The sequence below is a fragment of the Diabrotica virgifera genome, chromosome 9 (genome assembly GCF_917563875.1).
Source record: "Diabrotica virgifera virgifera chromosome 9, PGI_DIABVI_V3a".
Taxonomy (NCBI): Eukaryota; Metazoa; Arthropoda; class Insecta; order Coleoptera; family Chrysomelidae; genus Diabrotica; species Diabrotica virgifera.
Genome location: NC_065451.1, coordinates 39,132,423 through 39,147,854, shown reverse-complemented (window position 1 = coordinate 39,147,854; position 15,432 = coordinate 39,132,423). Strand labels below are relative to the sequence as shown.

Genomic DNA, 15,432 nt, shown 5'->3' with positions numbered 1-15,432 from the left:
TAAATTTGAATGTAAATACTTACTTTTTGAGTTATCTGCGAAAAACTCTCTTAAAACGTGTTTTTTCGGTTAAAAAATAAATATTTTCAGTCTAAAATAACTCGAAAAATATTGACTTAATTTAAACACTCTATAGAACAAAAATTGCTTAAAATTAAGCATTAGTCAGTTTATCCATTTCCGGATTTATTTTAAACATATGTTTTTCCACCCCGAGGAGGGGTGACTTTCACCCCTCAAGTAAAAGCATCCAACGGCACCGACCACCAAAGCAACCAAAGTTCAACTTTGAAGTGAAGGGTAAGTGGAACCTAAATCCAAATTTTCAATAAATTCAGAGTTGACTGACCCTGAAAATTAAACTCCAAAACGGTCATTTACTGTGCTATATGTGTTTTTTTGTTTGTAGTATTAATAAAAGGCAAAACAACATAAATAATCAATATTCATTTATTTCTAAATTGTTCCAGTAGTTTTAAAATTGGTTTGTAGACAAAACTATTTGTATTTTTTCTCAAAACAAAATCAACGTGCGTGAAATCAGGCAAGGGCACGGTGGAATAGTAAACCACATTTGGCAATCTCTTTGCCAAAAGTCTAACATCCTGCAAAAATAAATTTATATTAGTGAAAATAAACTGGGAAGCATAAGTTAGGGATATAGAAAATTATGCCCATATTCATAGTTGATTTTTTCGTAAACAGATTAACGGATTTTGCTTTAGTACTTACACAGTTGTGTAAAGGTTTACTGAAACTTCGTTTTTGTACTTATACATTAATCGTATTTTAGTTTTATCAAAGAATAATCCATCCAACAAGAAGCGAAAGCATCGACTATCTCACGACCCAAATTTCTTTGCGCATGTACGATCCGCCATGTTTCATGTATTATTTCTTATTTCTCAACCTAACCCCTAACAACTGTTTGTTGAACCTAACAAATAATGTGAATGTATTTGTAAAATTATTGTATTGTTTAGTCTTTTCTAATTATAGAAAAAATGATAATACTGTTAACATATCTATTTTTAAAATAAACTTCCATTGTGATGGCTCCACGCAAAGGTGAATTTTCTTGTGTGGTTCGTACTGGGATGCCCCAGTAGATCGTGAACAAATAATTCTCTTTTCAGTACCCAGAAATCGTAGCAGGTAAACGATCGTAGGGCAATGAGAGAAGTTCCTTTTAAACATTTATGTGATTCATTTTCAAACATTTAGTCAGAGGTCGGCAACGTTTTTAATGTAAAGAGTGAAATACTAAATTAAAAATTCATGGCGGGCGCCAACTATTTTTTGACCTAACAAATATATAAATATTAACGTATAAAAAATATACGTTTTGAATTTCTTGTCTAAATTAACAATAGTTTAAGGGCGCACTAAAATTTACTGAAGGGCGCAGTGGTGCCCGCGGGCGCCGCGTTGCCTGTCTATTAAAATTATTTATTCCCGGATTTTTAATAAAGAATAAAAACAATTTAAACATAGTTATTTAGTGTTTTATTTAATTTGCAATAGTATTATTTTATTTCCAGTAAACAAACATTTGCTTAATTTTGTTCAGATCATTAAGTATTTGTCTTAGCACTCTATTTAAAATAAGTTTTCGTTATTGTAATACAACATTTGAAATCTACAAAATTTAGTGTACGGTTCTAGAAATAAAAGTCATTTTGAATTTATGCAAGGCAGGTCCACAACATCAATTTTTATTTTATGACAGCTGAGGGAAAAACTTATGAGTGGAAGAGAAAGACTTGCACATAGTGTTTATTAATCTTAAGAAGATATATAGCAAAATTACCAGAAACCTATTGGTACTAAGTAGGAGAGGAGTGCCGGCTGAATAGGGTTTTTCATCGATTGTCATTTGTTTCGAGCTTCTGTCATATCTTGTATAATCTGTGTATAATATTAATATACACGGGTTATACGACATATGACAGAAACTCAAAACAAATGACTGTGAATAAATAGTCCTATATGTAAGAGTGGTACAAGAGATGTATCAGACGGTAACAATTAGAGGAGCGAATTCAGCTGAAACTGGACAATTTTGTGTGAAAGCAGAGCTTCATTAGGGTTAGGTTAAGTTCCGTATTAAACCCGTAGTTATCAATAACTAGAACTAGCGAATAACTAGAAAAGATAATGTTAGGCATGAGTATATGTATACGAAAAAATTGGGTGTGGATCCTATTGGAAACAAAATAAGAAATAGGTTTAGGTGGCTAGATGCTGGATCTGATGTCTTCTTTCTTTTATATAGGCAGTACTGCCTGTTTTTTTTTCAACGGTGCATTTCGTTCTGTCCCTAAATTGTCATTCCAGCTTTTCCTTGGGCATCCTATATTTATTCTGCCTAACGGTGACTTGTCCCTGGCTATTCTTACTATCCTTGATTCAAACATCCTGCGTATATGTTGATTTGATTCTTCTTTTCTGTTCTTTACCCAGGTATTTTTATTGTTTACCACACATATGCGTCTGATTTCCTCACTTCTTACCCTGTCCTGTAGTCCTTTTCGTAGTCCTTTTCCAGCAATCCTTCTTAAGATCTTCATTTCGTTGGTCTCCAGATGTTTTTGTGTTTTGCTTGTATCTTGTCTTGTTTCGGCCGTATAAGTCATAACTGGCCTAATAACTGACATATATTCGGGCCTTTGTTTGCACTCTTACGTGTTTGTTTTTCCAAATTGTGTCGTTTAGGCATCCGGCCATTCTACTGGCTTTAATTATTTGGTCTTTTACCTCTTCTTCGATATTGTTGTCAGCTGATAGATTAATTCCCAAGTATTAGATGCTATATGTGATGGGATAATTGTTATATATCGAGGCGAATTGAATTTGGTACAGTACAACCAGAGTTTCCAGAAACCTCAGATGCACAGAAAGAAATCGAATGTGAATAAATCCATTCTAGCCTTAGCCGCAGAGTTTCCTCATGCAGCGAGGATATGGTGGTATTGGAGGTCAATAGACATTCAAAGAAATTTCTCAAAAGGAAACAAAAAAAGGCATCAACCTAAGACAAAGTTAATAGAAAATTTGAAAGTATAATTCTGTACTAAGTAAAAAGGTCTTGGATCAAAAATATCTATTTTGACAAGTTTTTCAGTACGAAAAAAAAGTAATAGAAATCGATAGAAATTTTCATCTCTATTTTGAAATTAGCTATTAAATTCAACTACATAAGCAATAAAAATCCATTACGTTTAGATAGTTTAAAAAATTTAGTCAAAATCGATATTTCTAAATTAAAAGCTTTTTACTTATCAGTACAAAATTGATATATGGGTTATATTAAATTTTACACAAAAAAAATACAATTCGTATTAAATAGATCAACTTAAAACACTATAGTTTTAATTATTACTTTGTTTCTCAGTGTAACTCAAATTTCCTACCGTTTTGAACGAATTTCTCATTACTTTTCTTAGTGTAGTGTGAAGTATTACCTCTACCATTCTCAGACCGATATTTCTGTCCCCTGAACATCAAAGGAGCCGACAGGTACTTTCGCTTCTTGTTGGATGGAGTATTCTTTGGTTTTATGTTTTTTGAACATTTCCATTTCCAATATTCTTTGTGTTGTGGCTGTATCGGATTCTTGCCTTCATCTCAGGATTAATTCGAAAATTATAATGTTATTAAGACATCCTGCCAGCCTATTTGCTTTTTGTACTTGATTTCTCACTTCTTTGTCCAGGTTTCCGTAGCTTGACAATGTAATTCCAAGGTATTTTATTTCCATTACTTGTTCAATATTGATACATACCATCAATTTCTATTTTATACCTGATTGGTTCTTTACTGGTTACTATTGATTTAGTTTTGTGACACGAACTTGTCATATATTGAATTCCTTTGCTCTTATGTTAAATCTGTGGAGTAATCTTTGCAGACTATCTTCATCTTGGGATATCAATATTTCGCCGTCTGCGTAACAGAGTATTTTTACTTCTTTGATCCATATTCTCATTCATCTCAGCTTATTATTGACCCTAAATACTAAAGTCTAAATTTTAATTTAATTCCGAAAATTCTAAATTAGAATCTAACAACTAAACTAAAAAAAAAGAAATTTTAGCTTACCTCTGGTGCAACTATATCATCAGATTTTCCTGAAAATATAGCAACTGGGTATTTAATGTTTCGTATGTTATATAACGGAGGAGAAGTATCATTATATTTTTGTTGGTTTATCTTCCGACCGTAATCGTATTTCTGAAAATTTCCTAAAATAATTCAAATTTTGTAGGTAAATAATTTTGTCACCTTTGTTATATAAAATAGTTTATCACCAACCGTCACTAAAATAATTCATTATTGTACTCATTTGCCCTCATTTGCGGCAGTAAAGTATTGTACTGAAAGAAGAATTTTTCTTTACCTGTCGCGATTAATCAAATTAACTGAGATTGAATGCAAGTGGTCGATGGCAGTAATCGAATGTCGAGTATTTGAGTGAACTTAACATTATTTATTTACTTTAATTAATAAAAGTATTGTACAAAATTTAAATTATTATTAATTAATTGTATGTCAAAAAGTGAAATTCTGTAGTATTTTGTAATTATATTCATACAAAATAAATCAAAACTTTTCATATTTAGTAATTAGGTATTCAACATTGACAACTATCGATTATACATCGAAACCGGCCAACATGCTAAACTCATCTGTCATTACCGTCATACGAAATTTTTATTTCGTCTAAAATTAAAAAAATTCTTAAATTGTAAGTAACTGTTAATGTTTTTTATGATTGGTGATAAAATTTTGTATGCACCACGTCAGTAAAGACTCTTTATAGAACTCGTCTCTTACTCGCCTCGCTCGCTTCGTTCGCTTCGTTCCCTCTGCTTGTAATATGAGTCTCGTTCGATAATGAGTCACTTTACTGACTTCGTACATAAATAACTATTTCGCAATTCGTTAAAAAATATATAAATAATTTATCAGCATAGTGGAACCCCACTTCTTTAACGTAATTTGGAAAAATTTAATTCCTTCAGGTTAATTTATTCATTTTATATGTTTATGGGATAGTTTAAGCAAGTAAAAAGTAGGAATTTACTGTTTTCTTTGGGAAATAAAGCCACAATTCTAATTTGAAATTAATTTATTGACGTTTCTACTTCCACGTCCGAAGTGGTTATCAAAGTACCAAATATTAATAAATTAAACAAATTTTACGTTTTTATTTACGTTATTTAGATAACGACTGATGGGGAAGTTGAAACGTGAATAAATTAACTTCAAACTAGAATTCGGGCTTTATTTCCCAAAGAAAACACATTCCATAATTATGCCACAAGGAAATAGCTTTAGAGCAAAAAGTAGGAAGACATTTTATACCAGATGATGATTTTATCCAACATTTCTCTGTATATAGTTAGTTAATCACATTAGTTTTAAGTTCAATTTTGAAAAACATTTTCATAAATCCTTTAGGAGGAGAGTACAATAAGAAAACATACTATAGAAAAATGCTATGTGTACCAAAATTAGAGGCAATTTCTTGTATTTTATCGAGGATGACTATATTATAATGACTATAATTTTGAACGAAATCTTTACGCGAAAACCTTATTTAGTTGCCGTCAAAGAATTGGATAAAACAACAAATTTAACTACAAGTAAATTCATGCAATTTATTATTATAATTCTGAAATAAATCAAAATTTAACTTGAAAAATGATTTTATTAACGTTTCGACTTCCACTTCGAACGTTGCTGTCAAAATATAAAATATCATTTAATAAATTAAACAAAAATGTTGTTGCTGAGTAAAAAAATGTTTCTAATAATTTAATTTAATCTGACTCATTCATATCATTTATTAATATTTTGTATTTTGACAACGATGTCCGAAGTGGAAGCCGAAACGTTAATAATATCATTTTTCAAGTTAAATTGTGGCTTATTTACCAATTAGAATAATAAAGTACATAAATGCCACAAAGAAATAGCTTCAGAACAATATTAGATTTATACAAGATGGTTTATAGTCGAGGACGCATCTGTTTTGAGATGGACGTTGAGAGGTGACCCATTTTCTTTGCTGAAATTGCTTGAAACTATCTCATATAATAATAATTGAGTTATCCTCCCAGTCAAAAAGGTCGGAAACATTGTTTAAATAATCACAATGTCGGAACATTGTTTAAATAATCAAAATGTCAAAAAATTAAGGAAAAATTCGATTTTTTTCTTCGTTTTTTGATCATAACTTTAAAAGTATTCCCTTCCAAGAAAAGTTCTGTTGACATAAAAGTTGCAAAATTAAATTTCCTACAACACAGGATTGACTAAAAATTTTAAAAATCGTCACCCTTGTTTCAAAATAGCAATAATTTCGAAAAAAAGCATAAAAAAACAAGTATTCGCATTTTAAGTTTTTTAACCATTTACGCTACACTTAGGACCTTCATATTTTACCCAGAAAAACTTTGCAATAAAATAAAACAATACTGTAAATCTCATTAAGATCTGTTTAATAGATTTTACAAAATAATTTTGCAATTCAGCTTTCGCAAAAAAAATCATTTTTTCAAAATATTGCAGGACTGAAAATAAAGCAGACAGCGAGTTGAAAATTTTTTTACATATAGAAGAATACTGTACCTTTCACTTGCAACTTGCAAAATTAAAACCGATTAACTATCAGGGCGTCAGGAATTTTTTAAATAAAGATTAATTTTTGATGCTACGCGCAGGACAGCGGTGTTTGATTCACACAAGTTGATTTCCACCAAAATTTCTTCCAATATTTATCTAATATATAAATATATTATTTTCTTACTCTATATTTTGTTGTATTTTAATATTTTAATTCCACAAAAATTAAACTAATTTGATTATTGTTTGTCAAATATTGTTTAAACAATTGCATATGTTTGAAAATAATAAACATTTATTCTCTAAGTTAAAATATATGAACAAAGAAAGTTTTCGCTAAAAAAAGTGTTATTTCAAAGGACAGAGTATGTGTTTTATTTTGCAATAAACAAATTTATTTATTTATATCGAAAATTACTAAAAATTAAAATTTATCAATCATTATCAAAGGTAATTGAAATGCCCAATCAGAGCTTTTTCCTGCTCGTAGCACCAAAAAGTAATGTTTATTTAAAAAAATTCCTGACGACGTGATGGTAAACCGATTTTCATTTTGTAAATTGCAAATTAAAGGTACATTATTCTTCTATATGCAAAAAAACTCAATTTGCTGTCTGCATTATTTTCAGTCCTGCAACATTTTTACAACATGAATTTTCTTTTGCGAAAGTTGGATTGCAAAATTTATTTTGCAAAATTTATTGAGCCGATCTTAATAACATTTACAGTTTTGTTTTATTATATTATAAAGTTTTTCTGGATAAAATATGAAGGTTCTAAGTGTAGCATAAATGGTTGAAAAACATAAAATGCGAATACTTGTTTTTTTATGGTTTTTTTCGCAAATATTGCTATTTTGCAACAAGGGTGACCATTTTTAAAATCTTTAACCAATCCAATCTTATATGGTAGAAAATTTAATTACGCCACTTTTATGTTAGTACAACTTTTCTCGGAAAAGAAAACTTTTAAAGTTATAATCAAAAAACGAAGAAAAAAATCGAATTTTTCCTTAATTTTTTGATATTTTGATTATTTCCAACAATGTTCCGGACCTTTTTGTGTAGGAGGATAACTCAAATATTATTATATGACTTATTTTCAAGCAATTTCTGCAAAAAATATGAGTCACCTCTCAACATCCAAATGTACTAATATTGTTACAGATGCGCCCTGGTCTATTAACATACCTCTTTTTACTGAAGCAAGCCTGATACCAGTGAATGAAGTAGTTTTAATGGTTTTAGGTACTGCAGCATATACAGTAAGCGCCACGCTAGTAGACAAACGAATACCTAATTTCTAGACGTGGGCTAATTCGTTTTGTTCTCACCTGTCGCTTTTATGTCTGCCATGTCATGTGACTGTCATAAAAATATTCAAAATAATTGTTTTCCATAAAAAAATACAGTAATTAATACTATTGTTACTCTGCTAAAAAAAAAACTTTATTCAAACACCAAAAATATTACACTACTTTTTTTATATTTAGAAGGTATAGCCGCATCCACCTTAATGGTGATTAGCGGCGGCTATAGAATACAAAGCTAAATTATTCTATAAAATATTGCTATGGATTTTAGAAATGTTGCAATATTTTCCATTGAGTAATTAGTGCCCAATAAATTACTTATACATTAGGTATGTCCACACACAAAACACGATCCTTAATGTAAGCTTTTATATCGCTCGCGGTATTTCTGCACTCATCTTTTCTATATCAGCACGTACGGCAATTTCACTCACGCACTGGTTGGCTTTTTCGTTGCCTGCAATGCCAATGTGGGATGGTATCTATAAAAATCTGATTCGTCTAGCGTTTTCTTGAGCCTGCATCAGTTTTTGTGTTTCTTAATAGGACATTTGGGATAGATCTGTTTAAGGGTTTGAAGAGCGCTTAGTGAGTCACTTAAGTTAACTGAATTAGAAATGTCATTAGAATTCATATGCATGATAGCTTTGAGCACTGCATAGAGCTTAGCAGATAAAATCGCAATAGAAAATTCAGAAATAAGTGTTTGAAAGGTTGGTAGTCGATGGAAAAATGTATCTATATTCTACTCCAATAGCTCAGTGAATTTTATTATATGAAAATGTAAGTTTACTGGCTAACCTGAGATGACTCACCCTCGGATTCAGAGACCTCGTTACCAAAGTGTCGTAATATTTTCTTTCTGACGGTGGTGTTAAAACGTTTGGATGATCTGTTTTTTAATTGTGTATAAACTTCAGTTAACATACTATGGTGTAATCGCATTAGGTCGGGAGTAAAATCTTGAATAATGATATCAATAGGATTTTTCGCGCCAGTATTATTGGTAATAAGAAGATTCAGTTGGTCATAATTGAGGACAAAAGGGGTCGAATGATTTTCGATAAAATTTTTGACAGGTTCAAGGTCATATGATTTTGATGATTTAGATGCTACATGCTCCTCGTCGCTTTTAATCTTCTTGGCTTTGGGTTTAGATATAGGTACAGTAAAGGGTTTTTCTGTATGCCTTGTTTCTAGAAAAGTGAGAACCTCGCTGATACTACGTTTCGACTGAAGGTCGACATTAATGGCTATAGAGGTGTCCATGGTGCTAACTTCATGACTTTCTTCTATATTAGGATTTTTCAGATTATTTGCTGAGCTTTCTTCGATAGGAATTTGTTCGTGAGATAGAATTGTAGCTGTAGGTTGAGGCATAGTTTCGGGCGAGGTAAAAGAGATCGGTTGACTGATCGGAAAAAGAGATCGGTGGTATAATGGGATATACGCCTGATAAAACGATACGTTCGGCTGGAGAAATCAGCCTTCTAGCTTGTACAATATTATTCTCGATTTTTATTTGTCCGTGCTTTTGCATAAATTCGTCCACCAGTTGTTTGCTTGAAAGGTACATACATATCCGACTGTTCGATAATCGAGACGAAAATATAATATTTTTTGGTTGAATTAGATTGCCCAACGGTATTAAGTAATCTTGCAGTTTCGTATTTTCTAAGACGCTGAAGACCATCGCTTGCAGTTTCGACGGAAAAGATGTAGAAGTTGCTGATGAATAGGTTTTATTGGTATTTGTCTGCAGTTGTTGTACATGTTGCGAGTCAGAGAGACTTTGAATGTCAGGTTCCATTTATAAATTTAACACGAGACAATGGTTCAAAACTAATAAAGGCCTGACCCAATAATTAAGCATGTAATTAAACCAGTAACAAAACTGGAATAAATTGTAGCTTATATCGTACTTTATTGATGTTATTAAATAATAGATAGCCAAAACTGGTTTACCACGTTACGCTAAACAAAAATAATACGATGGATGCACTTACTGGTAATTAAAAGGCCAATATAAAGATAGACGGACAAGAGTCCGAGAATATTGATATAAAGAGAGGGGTAAGACAGGGTTGTGTACTGTCGCCGCTACTGTTGTGTTGTGTGCTACTCACTTGTACAGTGAAGCCATATTTCAGGAAGCGATAGCGGAACTAAGTGATGGAATCTCTATAAACGGAAGAACAGTAAATAACATAAGATTCGCTGATGACACCGTTATAATGGCAGACACCCTTGAGTCGCTACAAGAATTGTTAAATAGAATTAACGATTATTGCATTCGATATGGACTCAAAATAAACAAGAAAAAAACTAAATTTATGATTGTCTCAAAAACACAACATGGAAATGAAAGGTTAATAATAGAGCAAACCCAAATAGAAAAAGTAAAGACATACAAATTTCTAGATTTCTAGCAGAACGTTTTTCTAGTAATGAAATCTAGAAACTCACATGGTATTTGTAGACTTAAAAAAAGCATACGATACCGTTCCCAGAGAAAAAATGTTTGAGGTATTACAACAAACCACTTTAAATAGAAAATACATCCAAACAATAAAAGATCTCTATGCTAATGCAACAACAGCAATTAAAATTGGAACGAAACTTTCAAATACCTTTGAAACTTCGAAAGGCCTTTTGCAGGGATGCTGTCTGTCGCCCACTTTATTTAAAATTTACCTTACACATGTGTTAAAATATTGGACTAGGAAATGCCAAACAATGGGGATACCAGTAGGAGATTCTTATTTGTATACGTTGCTATTTGCTGACGACCAAGTTGTGATTGCTGCTGATAAAGATGACGCCAGTTACATGATTAGAAAATTGAAAGAGGAGTACCAAAAATGGGGTTTGGAAATGAGCATGGAGAAAACTGAATACCTTGTAGTCGGAGGTGATACTGAAGACTTAGAATTAGAAGGGGAATACATAAAAGGATGTGATGAATTTAAATATCTAGGTTCAATTTTTGACAAAAACTCCACATGCGATCAAGATATAGAATATCGAATAAGCCAAGGAAGAAAAGCTATAAAACAGCTAAATGGCATTTGGTGGAGTACAGGACTGCAAAATCAGACAAAGAAAAAAATCTACCAAACTATCGTGGAAGGAATTGTCCTGTACAACTCGGAAGTGTGGGAAGTAAAAGACCGACAAAATAAAAGACTTCAAGCTTTAGAAATGGACGCGCTTAGAAGAAGCTGCAGAATATCTAAACTGCAGCATATCCCAAACGAAGAAATAAAAGAAAGAATGGAAGTAGAAAAGGATATTATAGACAGAATAGAACAAAAAAGATTAATATGGTACGGGCATGTCCAGAGAATGGGACCAACAAGATGGCCCAAGAAAATGATCCAGTATGTACCACCCGAGAGAAGAAAAAGAGGCAGACCGAAGAGAACATGGATACAAGATGTAGAGAAAGCAATGAACAGTAGACAACTCAACGAGGAAGATATTCGTGACCGAAAAGCATGGCGAATAGGATGCGGGAAACGGCGAATGCTGTAGAACACCCGATATATATATAAAGACATACAAATATCTGGGAACCCGGGTTGATGACAAAAATGACCAAAGCAAAGAAATTAAAGTCCGAATTGAAACTGCTAGGCAAGCATTTATAAAAACGAAGACACTGCTTACAAACAAAGACCTTCAGTTGCCTCTCAGATTGAGGGCTCTAAGATGCTACATATTTTCTATATTACTATACGGAATGGAAGCTTGGACATTGAAAAGGCAACATATAAGAAAAATAGTAGCGTTCGAAATGTGGTGTTACAGAAGAATGTTGAAAATTCAGTGGGTTCAAAGGATTACCAATGTTGAAGTGCTACGACGTTTAAATAAGGAGTTAGAAATCATGAACAGTATAAAAACAAGAAAACTAGAATATTTGGGTCACATTACCAGAGGAGAGAAATATGAGCTGCTGAGAGATATTATGCAAGGAAGGATCCAAGGAAAAAGAAGCATAGGAAAAAGAAGCATCTCCTGGCTGAGGAACCTTAGAGAATGGTTTAACTGTAGTCCATTACAACTGTTCAGAGCAGCAGCCAACAAAGTGACCATAGCCATTATGATATGCAACCTCCGCTAGGAGATGGAACTTTAAAAAGAAGACTTACTGGTATCTAATAAACTTGCCACTGAACTATTTATACATAAACTATTACTCTTTCTGCACAAAATTTGCAATTTTGTTGAGACCAGAAATAAACACACCTTTCGTTAGGTCATTCAGGGCCGTACTCCATTACAATACTTACTTTATATCTTTTAGAAATTTAATACACTGATCAAAACGAAAAAGGAGCCACTAACTTAATTTAATGTAAATTATTTATTACATTAGGTAGGAACTTAAATATGTACGTCCGCCCAGTAGACACATATAGTTTTTATAAATAATAGAAAAAAAACAAGTTTGATATCTTCGTTTTCCTTTTATTCAATAAAAATGCTAAACTTGAAACATTTTGGCATCATGCAACTACAGCTAGAGAGGATCGACACTTACAAATATCGGCTATCAAAAATCGTCGAAGTCCTGCTATAATGCTAAAAAATAACTATAGTCCGTCCCACCTTGACTTTACAGTACAGGTTCTTATGACCAACAGTGATGCCAAATTTTATCAGAAACAGGTTTGAAGGAAATATACTTTTTTCTATAGGATAACTATAAATAATTTAGGAATTAATATTATTGACATTTTGTGGCTGTCAGGGGTTCTAAAACATTTTTTTTTTGGAAAAATGATTTTATGTGAATAAAATAAAAATAATTTTGTATAAAACATTTATATAATAATGTATTTAAGCTCATAAATATGTTAAACCTTAATAAATACGTAGGTACCTACATAAATAATTAAAATGTATTTAAAATATGTATTTTAGACTTCAAAAGAGCCAAATAAATTATTTACATGAGAGCCAAAATAGATGAAAATGGTCATGAAGAAGGGGAGGTAAAGGCAAGAATAGCTAACGGAAATAAAAAATATGGAGAATTACGCACAATATTGAAATCCTAATACGTATCAAGAAAAACAAAAATAAGAATTTATAAGACTGTTATCAGACCTACAGTAACATACTCATGCGAAACATGGGTGCTCAAAAAGTCAGAAACAGACCTTATAGAAAGATGGGAGAGAAAAATGCAAAAAGCAAGATATGGAGGTGTGAAAATAGAAGGTCAGTGGGGAAAAAGAACCAATAAAGAATTGGAAGATACAACATTAGTTCAGAGCTGTCTATACTGTCAATATATAAATTAAAAACCATAGAACAATATCCACTTTTAATGTTGGATATTATAACATTCTTTACCAAAAAAAGTTATTACTTACGCAGATCGATTATAAAATATCTGATTACTTTTCGAAAATGACTCACAAAATCAATGAAAAATATTGTTTTACTACAATGCCATTGACTGTAACGGGTTAGTTTTAATTTAACATTTTTAGGGCCCTACATTTTTAGGACCCTGGTAATGTTCGATTGAAAATACTTTTGAAGAAAATCGGCATCACCGCGCTAATAACTCTCATAAGGATTGTATTGCCGTATGTTCGTGTACTGTAAAGTCAAGGTGGGACAGACAATAGGTAGAAGCTACGGGTACAAGAGTAAATACTCAAACTATACGTAATCGGTATCACGAACATGGGTTGAACGCAAAAAGGCCAGCTGTAGAATACCTCCTTTGACCCCTGCACATCGTAGAGCCAGACGCTTGTTTGTAGAAGAACACATGAATTGGACCATGGAACAATGGAGTAACGTGATGCTTACACTGACGAGTTCAGATTTCTTTTAGATCATGTTGATGGACATGTTAGAGTCTGGAGAAGACCAAGCGAGCGCTTTTTGGGTTCCACAATTCAAGAAACCCAGGGTTTTGGGATTTCAGGATTCAAATATGGTTTGGGGTAGGATAATTTAAATGGCTGCTCTGACCTAGTAGTTATTCGGCGAGGGGCGATGGAATCAGAGCGGTACATTAGCTAAGTTCTTGAACCACATGTTGTCCCATTTGATGAAAATATGGGTCCAGAATTTATCCTTCAGCCGAATAATGCGAGACTGCACGTGTCCAGAATAGCACGAAATTATTTGATTACCAACAATACTCAGTTTATGGAGTCGCCATGGAGGAGTCCAGATTTATATCCCATTGAACACATTTGTGATATACTCGTGAAGTGCTTGAAGGATCGTCAGTCGCTAAGAAACCTACAATATGTCGAGGAAGTTCGTGTGGAAGAATGTGAACAAATAGATCAAGAAATTATTCGACATCTTATTGAAAGCATGCCTGGACGTTTTGCAGAAGCTAGGCGACTTAGAGGAGCCCATTCACGCTATTAGTTTTGTTTTAAAATAATTTTTAGCAAGGCTGCTAATAAAAAAATTAAATTGAATTTTACGCATTTATTACTTATTTGTTTTTTACAAGCAAAGGACCCCGCAGAAACCTTATGGGAAATGGCTCTCTGTCAAATGCTCTGAAACTTTGATTTCTGGTAGTCCTTGATGTGTAAAACAAAAGACTCAATGGGCGCGTAGCTCCAAAAATCATGGTTTTAAGATATAAGCCTCTGAAGTTATAGGTATAGTGAGGACGTTTGAGTTGGAATAAATTCATTTTCTCGGGAATGGGCGACACAGGTTATTTTTATTTTTAAATTATAATTTTTTGACATATATATCATACTAGTGACGTCATGCATCTGGGCGTGATGACGCAATCGATGATTTTTTTAAATAAGAATAGGGGTCGTGTGATAGCTCATTTAAAAGGTTATTCAATTCTCTATTTGCTAATATGAACATTAACATAATTATTTATACAGGGTGCCCAAAATTTTGTTTTAATTTAAATAATTGAGACAAAAAGAAAAATGTCTGTATATAATTTATTTAATTCGAAATATGAAAATGTTTATTTGAAAAGAAAAAAACTGTTTTTCGCTTAAATTCAATAATAAAGCCACCCACCTGCCTCTTAGCAGTTTGAACATTTAATTTAAGCGAAAAGCAATGTTTATTTTTCAAAGTAATATTTTTTTTGTTTTCTGACAGCAGTAAAATGCATTTCAAATTAAATAAATTATATACAATCTTCTTTTGTCTCATGTAATTTAATTAAAAAAATTGTTGGGCACCCTGTATAAATAATTATTTTAATGTTTATATTATTGAACAGAGAATTGACTAACCTTTAAAATGAGCTATCACACGGCGCCTATCCTTATTTAAAAAAATCATCGATTGCGTCATCACGCCCAGATGGATGACGTCACTAGCATTATGTATGTATATGCCAAAAAATTAAAATTTAAAAATAAAAATCGCCAGAGTCGCCCATTCTCGAGAAAATGAATTTATTATTCCAACTCAAACGTCCTCACTGTACCTATAACTTCAGAGGTTTATATCTTAAAACCATG

The 15,432-nt window shown here is 32.2% G+C and overlaps 1 protein-coding gene across 1 annotated transcript in view; it reads right to left on the bottom strand.

The window, feature by feature from the left end:
* Positions 1–432: 432 nt before the first annotated feature.
* Positions 433–15,432, bottom strand: part of LOC114332826 (lipase 3-like) — a 112,339-nt gene continuing 97,339 nt past the window's right edge. The window contains exons 12-13 of the mRNA XM_050660089.1: positions 4,102–4,244; positions 433–605 (exon numbers count right to left, since the gene is read on the bottom strand). Of these exons, the coding sequence (XP_050516046.1) occupies positions 447–605; positions 4,102–4,244 (302 nt within the window). The 3' untranslated portion in view covers positions 433–446. The remainder of the gene's footprint in view (positions 606–4,101; positions 4,245–15,432) is intronic.